A 26,981-nucleotide genomic window follows, 5' to 3' on the forward strand; every position below is an offset into this window, starting at 1 on the left:
AGTCAGTGGCAAGCTTCAGTGGGTGGCGATCTGTCACTAAGGTAGTTCACTATTCTGCTCTCTTGGGCAGAAAGCACCATAGATTTTTTTCCAAATTAATAGCTTTAAAATATCCGCCTTCCCTTTGCTTTCTGCTGCTGAAGCTGATGGGTACATCTACGTGAGTAGGTGCAGGCAATCTTCTGCTGGGTCCATTCAGGCTCCTGCCTGCCCTTGCACACTGACTCCAGGCTGGAAGGCATGTGGGTGTGCCCCAAAATTTCATGCACAAAGACTCCTTAGCAGATGAAATTGGAGACATAAGCACGTTCTTACATCCCACTGAGCCTTGGGGGGCTAGGCTTCGCACAGCAAAGCTCGTACGTGAGTATAAAAAGAAACAAACGAATAAAATCCCCAAACGTCAGCAATGCGGTAGTGCTGAGTGCCTCCATTTCTCTATGAGATAGAGCATTTGGGAGCTGTGCTGGGTCACAGATTTCCTCAGGCTGCCACAGATTTCCTCAGCCTATATGTAGCAGCCAGCAAAGGTGTGCAGCTGTTTCCAGCTGTTTATCCCCCCTGAACACCTCCTGCTCTTCCTAGGATGGAGAGAAGATGTTGCTGGATGGGGATGGACTGGGGAATAAGGGACCCTGTTGAGCTTTCAGAGGCCTTAGGCTGCTGAGGGAAGGAGAAAGCAGAAGGGAAAATCTGTCTGCACCTGGAAGCATATTTAAATTTAATTTCCACTGGTAGTGTTTCTTAATAGCATTCACAAATGTTAATATTTATATAGCCAGTTATTGTAAGTGGATGTTTCCTTTGTTCACAGTGCCAGTGTCAGCAGGTAAAGCTGACAGTAATTATTGAATACGTTGGTAAAAAAAAGAGACTAATTTATTAAACCAGGAGAAACTTAAAAATAAATGTTAAGCCACAAAAAAAAAAAAAATCATCTGTTGTGGTTAGAAACTCTGCTGGAATAGTAGAGAGTTGGGACCTATACTCATTTGTGTCAGAAGCTTGGGAACTCAACTAAAACCCACTTTGGCTCATCTGCTAGCTGCTCTAATTGAAGAGAGGATTTGTCCATGTAAACGTAACACTGAATTATTATTATTAATTATACTAACTTCTAGCCAGCAAAAATATACTTCATGGTTATATTTTAATATTGCAATACTTAGAATTTGCATTGAGCCTTAGTTTGAGGTATCCAGATGACTAGAGGCTTTACTTTTCATTTGTGCTCTGCTTTTCATTGCTCTAGGGGTTAAAACAACTCATGAGGAACACACCCTTTTTTCCTTGCCTTCTCTCTCACCCCTTGCCTCCTGCATTGCATAACAACTCCAAAGCGATTTTGTTTGACATGCTTAACCCGACTGTCACCTCCCGTGACTCCAAATGACCGGAGATAGCTGTTTGCTCAACAGAAACCCAAGCAATTACTACTGTTTCCTCTTAGGTTTGCTTCATTGTAATAATCTATGATTTCAGTAAATTATTAAGCTTCAATTATTATAGCAATTAGGATTTTCATTACTCTTTCTTACAGGATTAGCTGGCTAAAGATAAATTGTAGGTTTCATCTTTTTGCTTTCCTCTGTTTTGATAGCACCTAATCAAAGGTGTTCTCTACAAAAAAATATGCTGTGATTGTTCATTATTCTTCATTATAATTTAGCTTTTCTTTGAATGCAGTCTGTCACACCAAGGTGAATTTACACACAGGAATATTCTGCAGAAGAGAGAAAACATAAATTATCTTGGTGTCACTACTTAATAACTTGCAGACATCAGGAAGAGCAATCTTAGCTAAAGGCTGTAAGTTTGGGTTCCCTTTCTGTTTATTCTGTTTTCCTCTGTTCTCTGAGCTGTTCTGGGAAATGCAAACCTAACAAACACATTGTCCTGAGAGCCTTTTACATGTCCATAAGCCTTTTACATGATGCTCTCCAGACATGGGAAGAGCTCCACCTTGCCAAGTATGTTGCCTGTGGCAGTGGCCAAAGCTGATGCCTGTGGAGGGAGACAGAAGGAAAGAGCGAGCCTTTTATGGGATTTCCCTTGGTAGCAAACCCAGCTTGCCACCAGCTGTGCCTCTAAGACTTCTTACAGATTTTGTAATGTTCAGTCTTTTTCCCTTCAATTAACTTCTTTGGTCTCACCATGCGTTTAGGAATCTCAGATATTTCACAAACCTGTGTGATGCCCTGCTTTTTCTGTCCGCTTTAATAGCCATGATAGAGCTCAAAGAAAATTAATTAGAAATTATTAGTTATTAGCTGCAAAGGAAGTAGCATATTGGCAGACATAGCTAGCAATAGCTGGCAGCATTTCTCAGTGGTGCCTTTTTCAATGAAAGATTCAAACTGTTCCAGCAAGGAATGAACAGATAAGGGTGAAGCAGATGTGAAATGGCATTTGTCTTTTCCAGCATATTACATCCATGCATGCCATGCTTTTCATGGATCATAAAGTTCTTGATCCTGAGTTGAATCTACCTTTTGAACTCTGTTTCTATGCAGCTATTGGAAATATGTTACCCACTTGGAGTCATGACTCAAAAGTGCCCTAACTGGTCCCCTGCTTGTTCCAGTATGGAAAGTTTGCATTGTCTGTCTTACTTGAGGTTTGGCTTTGCAGTTACTCTTTTTTATGGTTCTCCTCACTGCATATGCTTATATTCCTGACACGCTAAAAAAGCTGCTCCACATTTTAGCAGTGCAGCTTCAGGGTATACTCCATTCCTTTCTGAAGATAATGCTCAAATTCTCCATGGTATATAGCAAAAGGGAGGGAGGTTTGGCAGGGCTTAGATCCCTTTTATCCAAAGCTCAAATCCCCATCGTCTTCCCTTTTCCCTTCAGTTCTGTTCTGCCAAGCCAACAGCCTGTGCTGCTCCTTCAGATAATCACAATACACTGCTGCGATGAGTAACTTCTACATCTCCCCTCACAAGTCATATATGTTATCACCATTCACTCCTGCTTTAGTCATTTAGGATTAGTCAGTTGTAGTAGTAGGGTGGAAACCGATACTTTAAAAAGGACTTGCCATAGTTACTGAAGCCTTTGGTTTGGAAAGTGTATGGAAGTCTTGCTTTGCAATAACTGCTACTGAAATCTGTTCATACTTACTTGATAGTATCGGACAGCTAATAAATATAAAGTACAAGATGAAGACTTTCAGTTTGTATTACCCAAAATGTTAAGACATCATAATGAAATATGAAAGCAATGCTATTTTGTATTAGCTTTATTTGTTGATACATTACTCATGCTTTACTCTTAGGAACATAAATCACTTCTGGTTATTCTCTTTCTCTTTCGGCCATTGAATATTAGGGCCATTATTGAATTCTGCAATGATAAGTGCAGATGGTTCAGCTATCTGCCATCCTCTGCTGGTTTTAAAGCTTGCCAATGCTGCAGTGAACGTGGGAAACGCAAAAGATGAAACCAAAACCTAGAGTGACTAATAATTACAATTTAAGATGTGTGTGAGGGAAGAGCAACAGCTGAGGAGATTTTTTCTTTACCACACTCTACTTCTGCCCAAAACAAATTAATTCAGGCAATGAAAAACTTTGCACTTCCTTGTATAGAATAGAAAAAAACAAACAATGAAGGTGAAAAATGGTTCCAGAGGTTATGCCACTGGAAGTGTAGATTAATAGTAGTATTTGAGAGGAAATGTGTGTGCAAGTGATGTGCTGATTAGTGAAGCTGAAGGTCAGTCCTCAGCATGGTGTTTCCAGTGGAGACGTTACTATAATAAGGATGTCACTGTGAGCTAGGAAGGCTGGTGTTGCAATTATCTCTGCCCTACAAGGAACTGCAAGGATGTACTGGAAGTCTCTTCTGGTAGCCAGTGTGTTACATTGAGTCATGGTATTATTATAGCTCCTGGATGAACCACTTGTATCATAGTTATTGGCTTGTGAAAACATAGGTTCTAGCTGGTGTGGGCAGATGGCTAAGGCAGAAGCAAAGGCTGGTGTTTGCCTTTATGCTAAGGATTCAGCAAAGGATTTTCAGTGGATTTAAGTGATAGATGACATGAACTGAATATTGGTGCTAGGAAACTGTTACTCTGAATCAGAGAAATACGGTAGTGCAGCAACTTAGAATCATAGAATCATTGGAAAATACCTTTAAGATCATTGAGTTCATATGTAAACCTAAGAATGCCAAGTCCACCACTAAGCCGTGCCATTAAGCACCACATCTACACATCTTTTAAATACCTCCAGAGATTGTGATTCGGCCACTTTCCTGGGCAGCCTGTTCCAATGCTTGACAGCAATAACTTTTTTGGTGAAATTTTTTTTCTTAATATTCAATCTAAACCTGCCCTGGCACAACTTGAGGTCATTTCCTCTCATCCTATCACTTATTCCTTGGGAGAAGAGACCAACACCCCCCTCGCTACAACCTCCTTTCAGGTATCTGCAAAGAGCGATAAGGTCTTCCCTGAGCTCCGTTTCTCAAGACTAAACAGCCCAGTTCCCTCAGCCGCTCCTCATAAGACTTGTTCCGTAGACATATCACTGGCTTCGTTGCCCTTCTTTTTGGATGCTCCAGCACCTCAGTGTCTTCCTTGTAGCGAAAGGCATAAAACTTAACGCAGTAGTAGAGGTGTGGCCTCACCAGTGCCATGTACAGAGGGACAATCACTTTCCTAGTAGTGCTGGCTGCACTATTTCTGCTACTTTCCTGAAATGTCAGAAAATGCGAAGATAAACCTCATACATTTTTACATATTTGAACTTTAAATCTGTTCCTTAAGCAATGGATAAGGACCACATGTACACTTCTTGTAATTTCCTTGCAATTGCCTGATCACACTCTATTGTGCATCCTTTGACTTTACAGTGGTTTGATTTCCGCCAGTATAAATATTACTCTGCTCAAACACTTTGTGAAGCTCACTGTGCGTACATCCAAAGAGGACAATTTTGAGCTTGATATTGGCTCATTGGTTTTGAAAAGGTGATTCTTTTCAGAGTGAGTCTCTCAGGGACAGCCCATAGTATTGTTGACCTCTTTTAACATACTTAAATTAGAAATGATAATATAAATGCTGTTCTTTGAAATGCATTAGTGCAAATGCATCCTTAAAATGTATTGACTTGGAAGAATTTGGATGCCTTCTGTTTACGGTGGTGAAGTATATATGCAGTCAACTACACAAGGTGTGCATTTTAAGAGCAATTGATAGTATCTCATGTAACACACATTTACCAGAGCTCTTGTGAGTTTCTTATATTTGGTACTGCATCTTTTTGTTGTTTTGTTTTTCCTGTCTATATAGGATTCAAAAAATAATAGTGGAGGAGGAAGAGGTAGCTGTTTTAAGATTATCAAATATTTGTACACAAAAGAAGTAATTGCTTGTTTTACATGAAGTGTGGCTTAGTTTGCTAATGTTTGTAACCATCAGAAAGAAGATACAATGGGGCTTTTGAATATTACTTAAAAGAGGAAAGTGCTGTCATTAAATATTGCCCTCCCTTTCCACAAAATCTGTCAGAGACTGATTTTTCACTGTGCTTGTATGTCTGATAAAAAGCTGTGTGGGAAGTTGCTGCTTACCTGTTTATTCCAGTTATATTCATTTCCTTATGGAGAGATGGAATGTGAACCTTCTCTGACTGTGGAGAGGAAAGCATTTTTGGACATGTTTATACTAGAACAAATTTATATTGAAGTATATGAAACAGCTAGAGTTGTCTTTTTATTTGCTCTGTTTAAACTCCCACCACATAAGCTTAATCATGCCTTTTGTGGCAAAGACTGAAGGATGAAATGTTTAGGAGCACTCAGAATTCACCTGGTTTTTATTGCAGTGGTTTCAGGGTGGTTTTCCATCCTTTTTAATAGAAACAGAAGTTAGAACAGTGCTGGGCACATGTGAAAATCCTACCTGTAATGTGTATCTTCATTATAGAAATAATTTATACCTTCTTTCAAATTGCCTTAGGAGTCCAGCTTAATATAGAAAGGATTTTATTGCTTAAGCAATAAACAATTGCATTACCCAGAACCCAAGAGTGGTTTTAATTTCAATTAAAAAACGAGGCAAAAGATTGATTAGCACTTTAAAGGGCAGAAATCAATGGAGGGCATTGCAAGTTCAAGCATATTTTGCAGCAGAACTTCTGTTCTAGTTGTTCTGTATTTTGCATGTGAGGACTGTTGCATTGCATCTGTGTTAAATATAACTAAAATGAAATCACCCTTACCGCTGCAGGAAGGGGAGAGATGCACTGTCATTACTTATCCCCCCCACTGCATAGCCCGATGAGGCACACGGCCTCCCGACAGCCGTGGTGACGCAGTGATATTTCGTGGCGGTATGAGTAGGTTGCCAAGCAGCAGCTGCTTTTGCCAAGCACCTTGTTTGGAGCCGTGACTGCTCAGCACATCTATTTGTGGCATGGAGCACAACACACAGCGGTCGGCCACCGAGCCTTCTCTGTAAGAGTCCCTGTCAGCCTCTGGCAGCCACCGGCACTGGCAGCCAGATTTAAAAGCTCTCCAGAGAAAGCAGCCTGTAAGCAGAGCAGCACTTGTGGCTATTTTTGCTGCTGTTTTCCAATGGTCTGTACCTGCAGTGGGACACTTCCCCTCCCCTCTTCTGCAATTTCCTTTAGCACCTTCCCTGCCGTCAGCTTTGGCTTCTGATAAGATCCTCAGTGTGCCAGGAGGAGCCTCTCTGTCTTCTTCCTTCCTATGTACCTTTTCCAATTAAATACTGAAGAACTCCCTTTTCTCCTCTCCTTGTCACTGCTTCCTTAACAGCAAAGTTTTGTCCCAGGTCCCAGGGAATGGCCTTGGGAAGCTGCTGCTGCAAATCAACAACCCCCAACATGCTTCTTGCTCCTTGTGGATGACTTCACCTCAGAGTAACCTAGAATTCCCTAATGAAAATACCATGTATTTTTAACAGCATATCTCAGATCTCAGCAGCATGCCTCTAGCGAAATAACAGAAAAGAGAAAGCTAGGCAGCTGCTCTGGGTTTGAGGACTACCAGGCTTTCACAGGAGAAACTATATTTTGCTTTGATAGCATAAAGGCCCTTTTTAAACTCCTGGCAAGCTCCTTTCTTGCTTAATGGAAAACAAATTGGGAGTAATTCCACCAGCAGCAATGGCAATAGGCCCTGAGAAACAGGCAGCTTCTACTTATTGCGGATATGGAGTCATATTACCTTGTAGGACTGCTTCTTGAGAAAAGCTAGGAAGAATGAAACAGGCTTTTTGGATTGACATCTTATTGCACTGACTTGCTGTGCTGCTTGCTTTGCTGCAACCATACAGAAGACTGTGCAGTAGTAAGCTGAAGAAGCAAGCAAATATTTTCCTGTTGACCACAGAAGATACAAGGCAGCAGAAGTGGCTTCCAGCCACTTCGGTTGCCTTTGGATTTCAGGTTGCTGCAAGGACTGAAGTAGTTCACCAGGACAAAGAAATTCTTTGGGGCTCTCTGAATCGCAGCAGCAGCCTCCCAGGAGAATTGCTTTTGATATGGGACAAAATACAGGAAAACAATTGAGTAGGTGGTGATAAGGTGGAATAGATTAGTGATAAAGGCAAAGAGATAGACTGACCTGTTGTCTCATATCTTAGTGGCTTGGTGCACCTGCACTCATCTTGGATGAATCAGCATGGTTAGTCCATTGCAACCAGTCTTCCTGGAGTTTTTCATACCCACAAAAGCTCGGCATTGATCTGTGTGGAAGTGTTGGGAAGCAGCATGGAGAAGAAGAGGCAGCATCACTATGCCTGCATCTATCTCCATTGGCAAAAAGCACTCGTTTTTATCACTGGTGCTCCATTGGATGCGGAAACCTTTGCTTCCAGTGCTGTTTCCTGCAGTGGTGCTCTGGCAAGTTCATCGTAGCCTAGGGCTACAGCCTGAGCATTGCTTGATCTGGGGCTTACTCCGTAATGGATAAAAATAGGCCTTGAACTCCATCCAAGCTGTGTAAGTGGTGAGGGTGCAGCCTCCTTAAGCCTGTTACAGCTTGTGACTCCTGGTAGCTCTGGTATAAGATGGATAATCACACCTACGGATGGGTAAATACACAGGGTCATGCTGCCTGCGTCCCACCTACCGTGATGCCTTGTGGCACAGGGGAACAGCTTGCCCAGAGGTTGCTTTCTGCCAAGGGAAGATGAAGGCAAGGTGCCTGACCAAACCCATCCCGCAAATTTGGCAGCAGCAGAAACATAGTCCTGTGTTGGCGAGGCCGCGGGAAGATGGCTACATGCAAGCTCAGACCTGCATGGAGAGTGGCACGTGCGCTGCTCTATGCTCCCTGCACAAGCTGTCCCAACTACTGGTTAGAGATATGGCCCGAAAGCATTGTAAAACAGACCCTCTGCAATAGGCCTTAAGAAAGTGAAAGCATATTAAGAAGTAGTAGCCTTGACTGGACATCCTGTTATATCCTTTGTCATCACCTCCATCCCTGGAGGTGTTCAAGGCCAGTCTGGATGGGCTTTTGAGCCCCCTGATCCAGTGGAAGGTGCCCCTGCCCATGGCAGGGGGGTTGGAACTGGGTGATCCCTAAGGTTCCTTCCAACCCAAACCATTCTATGATCTTCTACTCCTAATTTCTCTGCTTGTTCCATCTGTTTGTCTTCTTCCTTTACCTTACTTTTGCATGCCCCCTCACAGACTAGCAGATTCTTTGGATACCAAGACACAATGTGTTATGAGCACAAAGTGCATGCAGTTCTGCAGTTCAATCAACTGCTAACAAGGCTGAGTCAGTTCAACGTTAGAGATAGTTACTTAGGACAGTTTCCCAAAACCTTGCTTTGCTTGTAGTTATGAGTTACTGGAAGCCAAGTATCCCACGTCTGCTGCAAGCGCTGCACTTCAAGCAGGGAGAGATTGAAGGAGTGTAATTATTGGCTGCAGATCTGAAGCTAATCAACCCTGCCTTCCCTAGTAAGCAGTGCACAAAAGGTGTTTTAAAATAGAGTATAACCATGAAATAATGGCAACGTTAGGAGGGCATTCTGTGGTGAAGGAATGATTAGATTTTATTCTTTCTTCCTGGTCTTGCTCACTCAGTTCCCTAATACCCACAGTAAATTGCTCCAAATGTCAAACCTATGAAGTGTTCTTACATTAGATAATCTTACTAAATGCAGCACATCATTGGAAATCGAGCTTCGTTTTGCCTCCTTCATATATTGCCTGTTATTGCATATCTGGCAGTTTGGTTAATGGCTTGTGAAGCACAACAGAAACCAAACTATCCATCTGTACCTACCCCTTCTCTGAAGTGCTGACAGGAAGAAAGATGCCTATAGATAAATTCAGCACATGTGAATTAGAAGACACAAGCAGAACGTTAAAGGCCATTTTTACAATGTAATTAATGTACTGTAGCATTAAAGCAATATTTACCTAATGACAGAAGTCTTCTCTTTGTGCTTTCCACTGCTGGTTTGACCATGATAAAATACTCTTGGAATCTGCCTCCACCCCCCTCAGCAGAGAGTAGCTGTGGACAAGTTTGGCAATGAACGTGTTCGGTCACATAGGTTACCCGTAACACAGCTCTGCTGGGAGGCTTCGCAGTTGGCAGTGAAGCCCCTTTCCAGCATCTGAGTTTGCATGAGGGCCTGACAGGGGAATGTTCTCCTCTACTTGCAGCCAACGTCAGTAAATCACAGCCTGATGGGCTCACTGCCCCGCCACTGAACTTTTAACTTGAAGCTCTAGCAGGGCACTGAGCAGCTCCGGCTACATGACACGGAGCTGTGAAAGTAAATCGCTTCACTGGGAACAAGGGGGAGTCCAGCATACTGTTTAGCAGACTTTGCCTACAGCCTCTTTGCAGTATAAGTGTAGAATACATATACCCAGGAAAGCAATCAGGAGGGAGATGGACTTCCAGCGCAGAGCTCACCCTTACACCATCCCAGAGGATGAAGAGGTTGCACACAAGTTCGCTCCTGATGCTCACAACTCTGCAGGAAATGAAGATGAGAAACCCGTGTCAAAATTGCAACGTAGACACAGTGACGTAAAGCTCTACAAAGAGTTTTGCGACTTTTATGCAAAATTGTAAGTTCGTTCTGTTTGGCTTCGGGGTGTAACTACGGTGACATTATTGGTGTGTTGTACTTTTGTATTTTATTATCTGAGCTCTGGGCAGGCCATTCTCTAATGCATCCTTTACCACAGTTCTGCTTGGTACTTTGCCAGTTGGAATCGTCAACTAAAATTTGAGCCGTTGTTTTCAACTTCATTAATTGCATCAGAAATTTTTATCAGCAGTTGAAGCACGGCTGGAATTTGTCAAGCAGTTTCTCTGACTTTAGGTTGTTTGCCTGTTATTTTAGGCAAATGATTAAGCTGCTTCGCTAGAGCAGGAGCATTACGTACATCTCTGGTTTTACATATATGACATGTCTCAAAGTGAAGTATTTTTGCATACTGAGGAGGAAAGCTTTATACTTTCATTTGGTTTTGAGCTATGTTTTTGCTTGGATTATACTTTGTGTCTGGCAGCACTTAACATGAAATATTTTCTTAAGTTTAGCTTCCTTAGCTCTCAAGAACTGTTGTGGTGATGATCAACATCCCAGTTTCTGTTTTGATTATGCTTCATTTAGATTGATAAGGAGGACAGGTGAAGTGACTGAGGTTTTACCCCACAGAAAGCCTACACAATCCATGGAGACCATCAGCAAGCTTTGTAGTTAACCACAGTTTATAGGTATAATCATTGCCATTCATTTATAGGCTTATCTGTTATGTATGGGACAGACCATCCTCCATCTGATCTTTCTGTGAAATTTGCCCACTAGTTGTTTCACTGAGAGAGTGATGAATGTTTAGATAGTAGTTACTCTTTTCCTCTTGTGCAAAGATCTCCATAGAGAGGGAGAAAAAAAAAAAGCCAGCTAATAATAACTTGTCAGATGTGACCTTGTGTAGTGTTTTTCTGTGAGGCAGTGTAAGACAGATAAAGCACATTCCTTTTTGAACCACGTGCTAGGTGTTTGCTTGCACCCTCAGATGCTTTGTGAGGAATGAATTCAGTTCTTATGGAACCTGGTGGGAGCCAAGAGTTATTTATTCCAGCTTATTTATTAAGCTTCCATGTAGATAAGTTTGAGTTGGTGGTTCTGTCAGCTATGGTTAGATTGTAATAAAACCAGATATTCCTCTGTATTTGCTCTCTGCTATCAAATGGTGTTAGCGCAGAGAGGTGATCCTGAAAGGCATAGCTTGAAAGTTAGATACGAGTACACAAATGCTTGCAAAGGAAAAATCAAGTGAGCCTTTTTCTAGTACAGGAGCATTAATTAACTGAAATACAGCTGTCCTGTCTTCTGCAGATGTGGACATGATCCTAGTGTCCTGATTCCTGTGATATTTGGCAGCTACTGTGCTGTCATTTTATGGTCACGTGCCTGTGAGAAGCAATCAAGGTTGCAATTTGAGTAATTTTTGCATTCCTGGCAAGGGGTCACCAGTTTGTGTTGGCCTGTGTGTAGGTCGCAGTGGGGCAGCCAGAGCATTCCAGCCCTCCCTCTTGGTCCCTTGGACCAGCGCTGGCACACCATGAGCTGACCTACCTGAGATGAACCCTAACAAACCAACCAAAAATCCCATGGCTTCAAACTAAATTTGTAAAATAACTTCAAGCTATGCAAAGCTTATCTAAGGAATAATTGTTCACCTGTTTTCAGTAATATTGAACAGACTACGTACCATACACTCTTTCATGTTGCTTATTTAGAGCTTTGGAACCAATGATGTTATATATATATATTAGAATTGGGAATTATTTTGAAATTATCAAATTCACGTTTGAATGTGATTCTTGTTTTCCTGTGTGATACCAGTCCTCAATTATTGGTAATATTTGCCCTTCTTTTTTTATAGTACCTCTTTGAATTGCCTGCCTTTTCTCATCATAAAAAGCCTGTAAAACTATCTGTACTAATGATGTTTCTGTTTGGTTTTTTTGAATTAGTAGTTATTAGAGTAGGTTGCAGGGGTTTTGTTTCTAAAGAGTTTGGTAGCAGGGGGAAATGGCAGTTTTATTTCTATGGGGATGACACAAGTCATTAAGTCCACTGGAAAATTTGTGTTGATCAGCCTAGCATTAGGCTGATGCAGTTGGCTTTGGGGGGAAGAGAACCCATACCCAAAACAGTGGTGTTGCCTATTTGGGCTTATTTTCTTTCTGTCTCTTTTTTTTTTTTTGACAGCAACATGGCAAACGCACTTGCAAACGCCATCTGCGAGCGCTGCAGAGGTGGCTTTGCCCCTGCTGAGAAAATCGTCAACAGCAACGGGGAGCTGTACCACGAGCAGTGCTTCGTCTGTGCCCAGTGCTTTCAGCAGTTTCCAGAAGGGCTCTTCTATGAGGTAAGCCCTCATCTCGCCTCCAGCCTTTGCCTTTTTCCTTCCTCCTACTACAAGACGCAGCTAAAGGCAGGTTGGTAGATTAGAAAGTTTCGTGCAAGAATAGGGCTCTGAAAGCATACACCAAATAGAGGGACTAAAAAAGCAAAACTGTTTCTGCGCTGTTTTGGAGGACATCAGGACACCTTATTTAAATGTCTAGTCATGTTATCAGAGCTGAGCAAAGAATTGCTGGAGATTTCTCTCTCAGTGCAGACTTTTTTCCCTGAAATCTGTGAAAACTGTATATTATTCCGTAATTACAGAGAAAGCATACTTCTTACAGGAGAATAGTCATACAGAAGGAAATCCCAGCATCCGACAGTCTGTAGGTTTGTTGCTGAGTCAAGTGAGGTCAGCACGACACATGAACAGTTGCTCATAGACACGTCCTGCAAGTCAGATCAGGGTGTGCTAAGAGCCCAGATCAAGCAGGGCCTATGCAGGGTCAGCTCTGGGTTTAACAAACTGGAGCATTCAAAATTAGCAGTTCTCAGACACTTTCAAGGGTTAAAACCCGCTCTCACTCATATTTTTCAGCTCCAGGTGGATTGCCCTCTGCTCAGATGGGTATTTTGATATCAGTGTCATTTCCTTTTTTCTTCCTCTGTTGTGGGTATTTAGGATGTGGCTCAGCTGTCTCAAGTACAGAGTGGCTTTAGTGAAAGCTTTAGACTGGTTCATAAAATATGAAGTGACTGGTATAAGGAAGGGTAGATGATGTGAGGCAGGGAATTGTTGCCTGAGAGATAAGGTCCTGCTCAAGTAGATTGTAGTCCAACTTATGGTAGCGGTTACAGGTTATATGTCATACTGTGATCTGGAAAGCAAGGTGAAGCACAATGCTATCCTCTCACATACTGTGTACCATCCTTGTGGCAAGAGCACAGCAGTTTACCTTACACAGCGGTATTTTTAATTTTACAGAGCCACATTATGTGGTGATGAGGAGAGGCTAAGGGAAGAATGTAGATTGGAAAAGAGACTGGCAAAGGGGATTCCTGGGCTTTGCTTTTCCTCCTATTGTTTGAGGATCAAGCAGTTTTTCAATGCTGTAGGGATAGTGTTGCACAAATTGTGGTAAATGAGCCATTAGTATTCCATAAGACAATAAAAGGTGAGCTGCAGGGCAGTAGCAATTAAAAAACAAAGCAAAACACCCTCTAGATACTTAAAATTGTTAATGTATACTGAGCAGCTTCTTGCAGGCATGGTAAAGGAGTTCTTATGTGTAAAGACCTGAGGCAAATGTAAAGTGATACAAATGTTTTAAAACTAAAATAGGTGGAACTGTGTTAATAAAATTGTCATTAAAAAAAATATGCATTTTCTCTAAATAATGAGTATTTTATTCATCCTTTTTCTGACTCAAAAAGGCAGTGGGACCTTTCTTTCAGAAAGTTGTATGGTCCTTTGTTTGAGGTAAAAGTGTGAGATTTAAGAAATCCTGCTCTAGGCAGCCTGTATCTCTTAGAGGATGGAGAAGAACCACGATGGAAAAAAATGTCTTATATTTGCACCTAATCCAGGAAAATTACAATGTCTTTGTTGCTCACAATGGCCGTATCTGAGTCTCCTTGGCAGAGGCAAATATCCTAGTGGTGTTTAGGTATATTGGATGTGGACATTTTGCTGCCTACTGCTACCTTGTTAACATTCATATGCATTGTGGTTGATGTTTGAGCACTGTCTTAATGCAAAGTGATGCTCCCTGTTAAAGACCGTAGGTCACAACTGAGCGTCAGTAGATTGTCCTGAAAATGAAAATAGGTTATATGCTAAACACGTTTTGGTTAACATTGCTAGGGGTTTTTTTTCAGGCTGGGCAGACGCTTTGTTCTTGAGAAGTGTTACCTAGAAAGTGGAAAGTTTCAGTTAAGGATAGACGCTTCTTGCCACAGCTCTTACAGATGTAAAATAATTGTGATGAGGGTTAAATGAGTATGTAAAGCTTTGTATGTGGCTTGAACTTTACATCACCCTTCCACCACAAGGTCTTGCAGTGTTTCCTTGCCTCAGCAAGGAAACACTGCCTTGACTTGTCTGCTACTGCTGAAGAGAGATACTTTTTGGTCTGTTTAAGCCCTCTGACACAATGGGTAATAAATCTTACTGAGCCTTCCTCCCCTATCTCCACTGGCTGGTTCTGGGCATCTTCTAAAGAGTGCAGGGGTCAGTAGGCATCCCTGCTGTCGTAGCCCTTGTGCTTTTGGGGCTGTTCCAGCTGAGAAATCTTTGGTAGGGCCTTCTCCTCTGTCTCTGCATCCTTTATAATCCTTTATAGCACCCATGTGTGTCCCATGCTGCCAGAACGGCTCTCACTTAGCCTGAAGTGATCAGTGAGATGATTGCAGTGGAAACCCTGGCACGTGTCCTGGTGGTGCTGCTCAGGGTGAAGGAGGATCAAGGGCACAGCTTGTTCTTATTTCATTCGGCACCTTGACATGAGCATTGGGAACACGGTGACAACATTTAGAGGAGAGGGAGCGATAGCACTAAGCAGGTAGAGGATGGTCTCAGGTTGGCCAGTGCTCAGCAGATAGGTGGCAGTGCCCTGAAAACCCAAGATATCTGCATCACTGTCAAGAAAAAGTGACTGGAGAAGCTGGGCAGAAAGGATATCTTCCTCTGTCTAGCTTAATGCACTCTTTGAGAAGGCAGAAGTGTTTGGAGATGTGGACAGGTAACATGTTTTCCTGAGCAGGTTCCCCATAGGTAAACACAGGCGTTGTTGGTCACTCAGCGTGACGTTATGTTTATTCTGTGCAGGCTAGTGTTTCTTGGAAATTATTTCCAGCTCTTGCTGTTAGGGAAGTCAGATATTCTTCCCCTGCCTATCATAAGCCTTACCAGCTTCCTCCAGTTAGTCATCCAACTGCTTATCATATTTGACACCAGACGCTGCCATGAAAAGCTTTCACACAGTGATCCATGAGTAGGGGCTGAACTGGTCAAGCTACACAGGAAGAAATACCAATGCAGGTCCTCTGTGCCATAGCATATGTCTCCAGGCTGCTTGCAGGGGCCTTTATCCTCACAGCTTGCCATGATCTAGCATCAGAGCCGAGCTGCTTGCAGACACAAGTGGTGGCACGCCGGAGCAGCACCCACCTGCAGCAGGCAGTTTGCACAGCATGACAGGGATTCTGTTGGTGTCCTCATGAGCCTGTGTTAAAAATAATAATATGGATTCATAACCAGCTGGTGTTGGCCTTACTGTCCCAGGGTGTAAGCAAGAGTAAAAGGGTGCCTAATAGAAGGGTATATTTTTGTTCCAGTTTGCTCGGTGTCATTGCTTTAGCATGTTTTCTTATGCACTCACCTTAAACACAGATTAGCACAAGCGCCATGCCACAAGAGTTTCTGAACTCACTGTGCTTTGCTGTCAGATGTGAAGGGATAGCAATTCTCATTTGCTTTTACTCCATAACCTGGAAGCCACGTATTCCCTAGAGTTGCTCTTGCAGAGTCTTGCAGCAGGTAGCAGAACGCAATCCTGTACTGACAGCAGCAGAACAGCCAGCTTGAATGGAGAGCTTTGGAGCAGTGAGCCCACAGAGGGACACGTTACCCCCACTGTAATTATTCAGCAGGCATTTACTCCAATTCGCCTTACTCTCGAGTCCAAGAATGGGTCCTCCCTACTAGAGGTTGCCTGTCTCTTCCACTGGGGAGTGTGGGCACCTCATCTTCAGACAGGGGAGGTTGGGAGAAATAAGTCCTACCCCTCACCCAGCCATTTGTTAAAAGCCTCTTTCTGGATGCTTTCAGAAAAAGTCCAACCTGCTCTGTATGTGCTGTGCTGGTGTTGAACGAGACAGAAGGGCTTAGAGTGGTGCATGCCACGACAGAAGAAACACGGCAAAATCCTTATGAAGTACTCATAAGAGCTGTAATTGGGGAATCTGTATCACTATTATTATTGTTATTATCATCGTCATTATTACTATTAAAAAGGAGTGGCGTGTGACTTTTGTCTCCTAAATGAAAGGGAGTTGCTTTCAGTTTGGTATTATTCCTAAGATGTTTGAAATAACCAATAGGAAGATTAAAATAAGGCACAACTGAGCTTGTCAGATTTGTTTTGATTCCAGTTGCACCTGGAGTGTTTTCTTAAAATGGGCTTTACCAAAAAGTGAATCTTAGAAGAAGGGTCTTTAAAGACTCAATTTTTGTGCGTGTCTTTCAACTACGTTAGCTAAAAACATGGAGCTCAGCTGGAAGTCATGTAGTGGTGAAATGTTCTGTGCAAAGCCATTTAACATATGAACCTCCAGCATACAGCATTCAAATGACCTTGCTTTTAAAATATGTGCTGTGGGACTTGTTATAGAAGCTCAAGGCTTCTTCTGATGGATTAGCTGCTGGGTCATCCACGAAAGGCAACACAAACGAGCCAAGAAGGTCGAAAATATAAACAAGACTGAATGCTTACCAACCTACCCAACACAAACCAGAGGGGAGGAAAACCTGTTTGGTCCACCCGGATCTGCACGTGGTGGCTCTGAAATCCAAGTAAACCTAAGCACCTCCCATCAGACCACCTGTTTACACAAAACAGGAAACTTTTGGGTTTCTTTTTCAGTTTAAAAAGTATTTTAGCCAGCAGGAAGCAAGCACAATTCTCAATGAACCAGTAAGTTCCATTACTCTTCAAGACAGTAATAGTCCTCTGTCTCGGTTGTTTTTTAAAGAAAACTCCAATTTAAGAATTCATCTGTTTTAGAGTATTACACTGGAAAAACACTTGATAAATTGCGTTCAGAGACTTCTGGAAGAATCTGTATTGAGCATGTATATTTCTTTGCTAGTAGGTGCAAGTCAGGTTGGGCACAGGAATTAAGTTTCCAGTCCTAAGTATAGAATTACTTCTAGAGTGTTTCATTAGATTTGTGTCCTGCCAGTGGCTCTGTATATTGCACGAGTAATTGCTGTTCTTGTGTTGTATTGGATCCTTGGGATTTCATAGTATAAAACAAGTAATCTTGAGGGACATTGCTCTATTTTCTATCTATGCACCAAAACTTAATTTGTGGCTTGTTATTTTATACTATTCACTTTGTTTTGTGTTACACCCAGTAAAAATAGAAAGGAATGGGGTTTCCTGCTATCCCCCTTTTCCCAATGTTTTAAACCAAGACATTCAAATCCAAACACCTTATAGCATACCTAATATTGTCTGTCTGGTTTTGACATGCTAGTTGGCATGTGTGTTTGGTAATGATGTGCCTGAAGGTATCTAAACATTTCCCTTCGTTTCAGAACATACTTGCCTACATGTTTTTACATATTCTCTGGCTAAGCTGCTAATGCAGTGCTGTAGACCCTTTTTTTTTTCCACATTTTTTTTCTATGCAAGCTTGAACTGCAGCTGAACTTCTCCAAGCTGTGAGAAAATTCAGATCCAAATCCCTTAAGATTGGTTCCCTGTTTCATCTGGTTGGTGTAAGGAACTTTGTTCCTTAATATTTGGACTCAATGATTTTAAGGTCTTTTCAAACCTAAATGATTCTATTATTCTATGAAATAAGCATCAAGAAGGAAAAGCCTTTATTTTCCTTTTGTGTTTTATCTGTACTGCTCCACAAATTGCAAAGGTTTCTATCCCTGGGTGTTCTTCTCCCCTGTATTTACTTCCTTTGGTATGCTGGGTCATTCTTGCAGGAAATGTAGAATGGGAAAGAGATCAAATGGGTTCAGAGAAAATGCTTCCCCCCAGGAAAGGTTTTTGTTAGCTAATTTCCTGCCCAGAATTCGTTCTGTTGCATCAGTTTCAGCAGTCTGTCAAAATCCAGACGTTTATTGTGATGTAAATGGGTGACAGAAACTGCCTTACACTCTCAGCAGCATTAGAGGTGTGGTGTGCCATTAATGCTACGTGCTAACTAGTAGCTGAATTAACAGTGTGGATTTAAAGCACAGCACCTGGTCTGGATTTTTTTGTGCTGCCCCTTCACATTTTACTACCTAATTGCATCTGGAAACAAATTGTTATGTTACTGCATTTATGGTAAAGGCATGCTCCTCATCCCTCTAATGCTTGGATTTTTTCCCATTTACAGTTTGAAGGGAGGAAGTACTGTGAACATGATTTTCAAATGCTTTTTGCCCCTTGCTGCCATCAATGTGGTAAGTTTTACATCAACGTGAAACACTTAACACTGATTCCAAATGGGAATGTCACTTAGGGATGACATACAACCCATGAGTATGTTCTCTGGGAGGTAGCCCAGTGCAGCCGAGCATCTGAAATTCCAGAATTAACTAGGCTTAGGAGAATCTGGGGAACCGCTTTTGCTAAAGGTCACCAAACAGTAGAATTTAAAGAAAAGTTTACATTACTTGAATGAGTAGTTTAGCTGTTGATCCAGTGATTCAATGAACAAACCATTCATGACTCCTGGTTATATACATCTACATGCATGGGCTCATGCAGTTGAAACCCTGCAACAAGTCTTTGTCATCTGCTCTGACTATTGTAACCCACTCATGCTGCCCTATGCCACAGACATGAGGACAGTCTTTATTATCTAGTGTTATAATCAGCTGATGGGACAGCTGATCCTCCTTTGTAGTTTTGAAACAAATACCTTTAAGGCTTCAGCATCTGGTGTCAACCCTACATAACACTGACAGCTGTGTTTTATTTGCCCCTATTGATGTCAATGCTTGTGTGTCTGCCATGCTGTAATTATTTGCAAGCTTTTTTCCCCTGTATGTGACACATTGTGCTCAAGCAGGGCTGAGAAGTCACTATGTGACTGTTGCTTAAACTGATCTGGAAGCTCGTGTGTTTCTGTGGCACCTTGGCAAGGTGCTACGGCTTTCACTTATCTCAATTAGGCCTTTGTCTTGTGTGGAGGGAGGAGTTGAACACCAAGGCAGAGGGAAACAGACGTTGTGGACCATTGAATCTAAAGCTGCAGATGTGAGCAAGCAGGGGGAGAGGAAGAAAGAGGTCATTGGTGGTTTCTGAGGAAGCCTGAAGTGCGTGACAAACCAGGAAGTCTTGTCACCTTGTCTCTTCCACCAGACAGTCACTTCCCATGTGTGAGGGCCCCTTGTGCTCCTCCAGTTGCTTGCACAGCCCCCTTCCTTCCTCCCCTTCTTGCTTCCTTGTGCCTCTTCTACTTCCCTACCTCTTGCCTCTGACGATATTGGTTGAATCCTCATACCTGACCCCTTATGCAATGTGACACTCTTCTTGGCCACTGGCATTGCCCACACACTGCTGGCTTCTGCTGGTGTTTGCTACCCATACTCCCCCCAGCAACCTGGATAGAGAGGGAATGCTTTTAAGCACACTGGAGCCGAAAGCGCCTTTGGCCCTAGCCAGGGGTAGCACGGAGGAGCTATGCTGCCTGTCTCCAGAACTTTTTCTTCCCAACTCCCACTGCTCCTGCCTGGCTTTGCATAGCACCAGCTTCCTCAAAACCTCACTGGGGTCCTGTACAGAGCTTGGCTTTGCCACTGCTTGAATTTAGTAAGCATGGCCAAAATTGATGGGGCTGTTGTCAGTGATGACACCGCGAGCATTCCTAATATCTCCAAAGTCCATTGATTTTGTTCTTGAAAAGCTGTGCCTTCATGGGAGGACCACACAGATGCATGCTAGATGTTGCCATCTGCATCCGTTACTGCCTAATCACTCCGCTTTGACAGCTGTTTGAGTTGTACACTCTCTGGAGCTGGGACTAAGCCTCACACAGAACTGGGAAGCTAAGTTTCCAACACATTTTAGGCAGAGCCTTTGCACTGCTCAGGACCCTTGGCTACAACATCCACATAGAAAACAACTAAGTCATGTGTGTGATGGACACGGCTCCACTGCCTGTGCAGTAGAGTCACACAGTATGTGCAAAACAGTAGTTCTCACAGTTTTTTTAGTGCCTCGCAGGACAGGACTCCTAATGGTAGGTCAGAAGTTGTGTGTGTTGTTCTGCAGCTTCACTTACACCTTTGCATTGTGAACTCCATGAGGTTTTTTTGCAGGAGTTCCACAGCCACCCAAGCTCAGTTGTTTTGTGCTTTTGAGGATAGAAAACTCTGCTATGTACACAACAAGTTGTAATTGTTGTCTTCTGAAAGAAAAGAAGGAGAAAGATGATTAGGACACAAAAAAGCTGTGTTATATAAAGAATTACATATATTTCTTAACAGCTTGAGAACAGACAAGTAAAAACAGGGAAGAGACCGAAAAAGGATGACTTCAGAGAGAAAGTGGAGTGTGCATTGTAGAAGGGCTTATATGTTATGAAGAGAAGGTTGTCCATCAGGAAAGGTGTTTTCTTCTGACCCGTGGCAAAAAAAAACCAAACAAACTCCAATTCCAGAGTTTAGAACAAGAACTGTGATATTGAAAGCAATATATTCTACCAGATCAAGGAGGGCAGCGGGGGGAGAGGATGATGACGTTGTAGCGATTTGGTTGTGGGCTTCTTTTGACTTTGTCTAGCACGGTATTTTACATTCCAGTGTTGTCTTTCTTACAGGTGAGTTCATTATTGGTCGTGTTATTAAAGCTATGAACAACAGCTGGCATCCAGAGTGCTTCTGCTGTGATATCTGCCAACAAGTACTGGCTGATATTGGATTTGTCAAGAATGCTGGCAGGTAGTTCTTCACCCTTTCTTCTGTTACTAATCACGAATAAGATGTACTGAGAGAGGGAACTGAGAGGTTTGGGTTCCTGAAGCTGAGGTGGAGCAACTGAAATGTGTTTTATGGGGAAAAGGTCTAAGAGTGCATCACAAAACTTCAGAATGTGTATCTTAAAATAGACACTTAAATATCAACAGTTTACCTACTTCAACATCAGATTCCACAGCAAACGTGTTTTCTACCCAGTAGCATTGTGGGGGTATTGTGATACATAATATGAGAGAAAACATTCAGATAAAGAAGCATTGTGTTATTTTTTTAATATCAGTTTTTACTTTCTTTGTCCAACATATGTTTCCAATTTTGATGTAGTCTAGCACCTTATTTATGAATTATTGCTTTTAAGTTCAGTGGGACACTTCTCAGAGTAGGATTTTTTTTACCAGCTGTGGTCACAAGAATGTTTTACAAATGGATTCTGTGGCCGTTGTCTTTATGTGTATAATGTGGTACATAGTTATTTACAGAATTAGGAGTTGTGTGGTCATACAGCTTCCAATCTAACTTTTTAAGATTTTGAGAGTAAATAATTTTGAATACAGCTTAAACTCAGATGAGCTGAAGAAATTATATCCTTGCAGTGACTGAACATAAAATGATAGCCCTCCTTCTTCTGAACCTGGTTTGCCTAACAAGGAAAGTGTTTAAAAGACTATTTTCTCTCCAAAAAAAGGCTAATTGAAATGAAGTTCTAATAGATTTTGGGTTTATATTTTGCACCATAATACCTGGTACCAGTACTTATCTCCTCTTTTTAATGCTGTTTCAGACATCTCTGCCGTCCTTGCCATAACAGGGAAAAAGCCAGAGGCCTGGGAAAGTACATTTGCCAGAAGTGTCATGCCATTATTGATGAACAACCTCTTATATTCAAAAATGATCCTTATCACCCTGATCATTTCAACTGTACAAACTGCGGGTAATGAATTCTGCAGAGGAAAGCAGGAAAATGTGGGGTTTATTTGCTTCATTTATTTACTTTTTAAAGTGAAAACCTGTCCTGTACAACTGGCAAGAGGGTTGGGTTTAGAAGCCTTGTAGCTAAATGTGTGTTACTCCATTTGGGATGGTGGAGTTGGGCCTTTAGATCAAACAACAGCTCATCTGTTGAGGAATGGTGAAAGATTGGACTCTGCAGAATAAGGTAGTACCTTAGGAAATATGGACACAGATACTGGATTCTGGAGCAGAAAAATGATAACTTGTTATTCTGCTAGGAGACTAGGAAAAGTGGTCCCCTTTAGCTGGTTGCGTTACTGTCTTGCCTGTGATACTGCTTTGTAGTTAGGTGGCATGCAAATTTTGTTCTCTCAGTTTAAAAACTATCTTTTTTTAGAAGCTTTCTCCCACCTCATTTTATCAGCTTCTGCAACTGCAGTACGTGAAGCTGCACATTTCTACATCCTGCACTGATGCAGGGATCAGGGGCATTGTGGGAAATAGCATGGGTTACTAATTGTTTATTTCTGGTGCCAAGGACGCTGTCATTTCAGTGCTGACTTGAATAACAATGTGGTGGTGCATTAGTGCAACCAGTTGAGACCATTAGTGAGTACAGTCACATTTAAAGTTTAGCTGTTCTCAGTATTCTAACCATGCAAACTACTAAAAAGTAGAGTACATGAGTTTCTGCAGTTGGTAATTAGTAAATGTAGCTAGCTCATGTGAGTCTGTAGTTTTCTTTCTCTGAAGTTTGATACAACAGGGAAAACACACCTAAATGTACAGGACTACATTTTACTTTCAGTTACAGTTATGCAAATCTAAAATAAACTGGTGATAAGAATGCCAGAATATAAGCCAAACATGTCCACAGGTGGCACACAAACATTTGTGCTACATAACCAGGATGCAGAATGACAATAGCTCAGAAGCTGTTATCAGAGAGACTTAGTGCATCTCGCTTAGCAGCCTGTTCTCAGTTTACTATGGACTTGATCAGTCTTGAACTATTAATTGTGTCATATTTGATGCTGCTGCATTCATGTGGTACAAATACAATTTCTAAAACAAATTCTAAAAATTTCTCTTTCTTTTCAGAAATTCTCAATAGTTGACATTGTTCAGTGCCTTTATTCATACTCTCAATTCATTAACCTTTGAACAGGAAGGAACTTACTGCTGATGCTCGTGAGTTGAAGGGAGAATTATACTGCTTACCCTGCCATGACAAAATGGGTGTCCCCATCTGTGGGGCATGTAGAAGACCAATTGAAGGCCGTGTGGTGAATGCTATGGGCAAACAATGGCATGTGGAGGTAACCATCAGATAATACATTGTCTTTTCCTAACATAAACATACTTACCTGGGCTTTTGCTGATAAATTGCAATGAAAGGATTAGCAAAATATGCAGCAATTATTAGTAAGTGCCTTCTCTTAATCCTATTTTCAGCCTTCTTGTGACTGGTCTTCCATTGTGAAATAGGAGTTATCTCCTACCTTACAGAAAGCTTTGACTATGAAGCCAAAATCAGCAATCAAAGGAAGCGCTGTAAGGTCCTTACAGAAGAAAATTTCAGAGTGCAAAGCAGTACATGTGGGAAGGCAGTAAAATTCTGTGGCAACTATAATATTACTGAGCATAGTAATAGCCTTGTATTTTCCATAGTCACTCGCCATGTAAATATCTCTAAAGCACTTTATGTAAGAGTTTGTATTTCAAGGCCATGTACAAGATTTAGGAAGACAAACATTCTGTACCTTTTGTTGTTTTGAAAATCTCCTCCAGCAAACACTTTCTTCACAAGAGAGTAATGGCGCAGATTTTTAAAAATCTCTTCATTCTGTTCATTGATAACATATCAGAATCCTTTTGCTTAATTTCTTTAATTTTTTTGTTAAGTTTTGGATTGAAATGTTGAAGCCATTAAAAGGAGCATTAGTTTAGTGGTCTAACTGTAGAAACAAAAAAGTTTTAACTCTCCTTTTCAAAATAGTTCAGTAAACTCCAATCATGTTCAGTATTGGGTTTGGTAGGTTTAGTTTCCAGAAAAAATACTGTTATTTCCAGGTAATCAAAACATAATGTATGTATGTAATTTTGTTTGTAGCATTTTGTTTGTGCAAAATGTGAAAAGCCATTCTTGGGTCATCGTCATTATGAGAGAAAAGGCTTGGCATATTGCGAAACCCACTACAATCAGGTAAGGCTGCTACTTTTAAAAACAGCATTAATTTGTAAACTCAAAGGTTAGTTTTATTAGACAGAGGTAGAAAACCATGGGCGTTCTTCTGTTCTCTTACAGGCACTAATGGGTGTAATGCCAATTTGCAGATGTTCTTTTGCAGTTAATTTACACGGGCTTCTCTATACATTGGTCTGCTATAGATTGAAAAAATGGAAGGTATTTCACAAAGGCTAGCCAAGACAAGTGGTACTGTTACGAGCTTTTACACACTGTCAGATCAGAGCAGCTAATGACACCCAATCTTTCACAAGGAGCTAAAGAAGTTTTGCCACTCAGTAGCTGTGGTTTAAGATGAGGCCCTAGTGATTAGCGTGGGGTGATGGTGTGTTAATATGCACTGCGCCACCCAGCTCATTCATTGGGTTACTGAAGACTGCAAAGACTAAATTTGTAAGAGGATACCACCTAGCGACCACTTGCATTTATATAGGAGTTATATACCATGGTACTGTCTCTCTCCCGACTCCCTTAATATATAGTCCAGCAACACAATGTATAGACCTTTTTTATTTGGAAGTTTTCTGTGTTGTGTCATGTCCACCTCTTCACTTGTATAAATACAAGGGTAAGGGCTACAGCTGGGAGTTGTATGGCATCTGCTAATTACAGATGTATTCTTAATTTGTCAGTGATGAAGGGCAAATGATTGAAGAGTTGCCGGTGTAGTTGCAGGCAATAAATGCCATGACACTAGTTGTAATAGTAGTAGTAATAGGGTAAAGTACATAGACCAGACAAGAGATGGATGTCTTTTACTAGGTTGACTACTACATTTAGAAAAAATACATGAAATTTCGGGCACTTCTTCATTGTTACGCTGTGAACAAATGTTAAACTGGGGAATAGAATGAGTAGCTTTTGGCATAAATTTACCCTTTTTTTTATATTTTAAATAATGTTTCCTTATGGTTTTTGCCAGAAACAGCAATATGTTGTTCTAGTCATTCATCTAAGTCCAAATGTTAAATTCACTGATTAGTAATGACGAGCATGTGACACCAACAGGTGTATTTCAAATGTTCGGGATTAGAGAAATGTTTAAACAAAATCATATATACAGAGGATCAAACAGATATAAATAAATGGGTTTGTCTTTAATATTTTAAAGACTTTTTATGATGAGATGATGCAAAACATTTGGAAAAAAAATGAAAGCAGACTTGCCAGCATTCTCTTTACTTTACTGAAATAAATAAGGAAGTTATTGTGCCCAGCAGCTGGAATGTGTTTATTTTATTCATTTGAGAAGCTACCCTTGATAAAATCATTACATTAAAAAGTCATTCCTTCTCTTTCCTCTTCAGCTGTTCGGTGATGTTTGTTTCCATTGCAACCGTGTGATTGAAGGAGATGGTAAGCATTTTTCTAACTGTTCCCTTACTGTTCCTTTCTGAGGGAAGTTCTCTTTAAAAGTGAAGATAAGAGGAAAGTAGCCTGTTGAATCCTTGATTGGTCTAATTAAAACAAAACTAGCCATTCCTTTGACCAGAAATTAGATTAAAGCTAATTAAGTCACAGACCAAATGGTAAGAAAACATTAATGACAAACGTTTCATGATGGTACAGAAGATCATTCAGTGTCTGAGGGGAACTGTGGTCAAGCAGAGACCCTTCAGGGACATGCAAAGGCCAGGGATGCTGAGAGATGCACAGAGGTGGCTTCCTGCCCCACCAGCTTCAAAAAAGTACACGTGCAATGGCAAGGTTGATCACACAGGCATCTCCTCAAACAAATTAAGGTATCATGAACCAAATTTGAGATATTGAAAGATGTGGGTGGGCACTCTGAAGTGCCTAGTTTCCATTATTTCTGTTTGGTTCCTAGAGATATTTACAGGCACCTGTCTTTTGAAAATCTAGGCTGATGATAATGTCACAAAACCAGGAAACATCGTATTTGGAAAGATGTGTCCTACAAAGGCAGAACTTAAAGCAAGTGATTTAAGTTCGGGGATTTTTTTGACAGGGAAGGAAGTTTTTGGAGGGTTTTTTTGGACAACCAGCTATAATATCAAAAAGCAAATTATTCTACCTGAAGTACTGCAACATTATTATATGCCTATTTACCCCTGCTGAAGGAGATACTATAATACCAGTGTTATTCTCACCTAAGTCTAAGCTATTAGCAAAGTGGGAGGAAGCCTCTAGCATGTAAAAAGAGACATAAACTGGCTCACAGTCATGTAAATACAGGGTGAGACCTACATTCCAGAGATGTGCTTTCGTCACATTTTCTGGACCGGACTATACCTGCAGAACAACAATCCAGAATGCCTTGGAGGAAACAGTGTCCTCCTTTTCATTAAAATCTGACTAGAATGTGCAGAACTGGATCTTGAGGTGAATGAATAAATTCAGCCTTGTCTGATGACTACGTCTCTGTATGTTTCTCATGTTACACCACATAATTTGGCACCCATATTGTATGTTTTGGTCTCTAAACCGAACAGAATATCATGTAATGCAGTAATTTTGTTATTTTCAGTGTACATTTTCAATTATTTCTTCTTCCATTTCTGCACATAAATTTGACACGGTTGTTACGAACAAAGAATATCCAGCATTATTCTCTCTCCATCTCCTTCTCTGATGAAATAAACATCCATGACAGCAGCTTTTCAGGAGGGTCCCTGTGACTGTATTCCAGAGGTTGGTTGCGAGCAAAGATTTTCATCAGACTAGTATTATTTTGGCAAG

The 26,981-nt window shown here is 41.3% G+C and overlaps 1 protein-coding gene and 1 long non-coding RNA gene across 9 annotated transcripts in view; one reads left to right on the forward strand and one right to left on the reverse strand.

Moving 5' to 3' along the window:
* Positions 1 to 26,981, forward strand: part of LIMS1 (LIM zinc finger domain containing 1) — a 75,422-nt gene that overhangs the window by 45,019 nt on the left and 3,422 nt on the right. For 4 of the 7 annotated variants that reach the window (XM_069877365.1, XM_069877375.1, XM_069877353.1 and 1 more), the window contains exons 2-8: positions 12,238 to 12,397; positions 18,496 to 18,562; positions 20,926 to 21,046; positions 21,864 to 22,013; positions 23,202 to 23,352; positions 24,147 to 24,239; positions 25,589 to 25,637. In XM_069877365.1, coding sequence (XP_069733466.1) covers positions 12,238 to 12,397; positions 18,496 to 18,562; positions 20,926 to 21,046; positions 21,864 to 22,013; positions 23,202 to 23,352; positions 24,147 to 24,239; positions 25,589 to 25,637 — 791 coding nt within the window. Of the gene's footprint in view, positions 1 to 9,666; positions 10,079 to 12,237; positions 12,398 to 18,495; positions 18,563 to 20,925; positions 21,047 to 21,863; positions 22,014 to 23,201; positions 23,353 to 24,146; positions 24,240 to 25,588; positions 25,638 to 26,981 lie in introns of those variants that run through there. The other 3 variants (XM_069877337.1, XM_069877351.1, XM_069877345.1) reach the window with 1 other exon arrangement.
* Positions 703 to 9,601, reverse strand: LOC138731446 (uncharacterized). 2 transcript variants are annotated; one of them, XR_011339167.1, is made up of 4 exons: positions 9,416 to 9,601; positions 7,602 to 7,722; positions 5,583 to 5,641; positions 703 to 1,723 (listed from the first exon to the last, which is right to left on the reverse strand). It is a non-coding gene; the product is annotated as an uncharacterized lncRNA (long non-coding RNA). The 2 variants fall into 2 exon arrangements; XR_011339165.1 differs by lacking the exon at positions 9,416 to 9,601 and having other exon boundaries at positions 7,602 to 8,400.

This window comes from Phaenicophaeus curvirostris, chromosome 1 (genome assembly GCF_032191515.1).
Source record: "Phaenicophaeus curvirostris isolate KB17595 chromosome 1, BPBGC_Pcur_1.0, whole genome shotgun sequence".
Taxonomy (NCBI): Eukaryota; Metazoa; Chordata; class Aves; order Cuculiformes; family Cuculidae; genus Phaenicophaeus; species Phaenicophaeus curvirostris.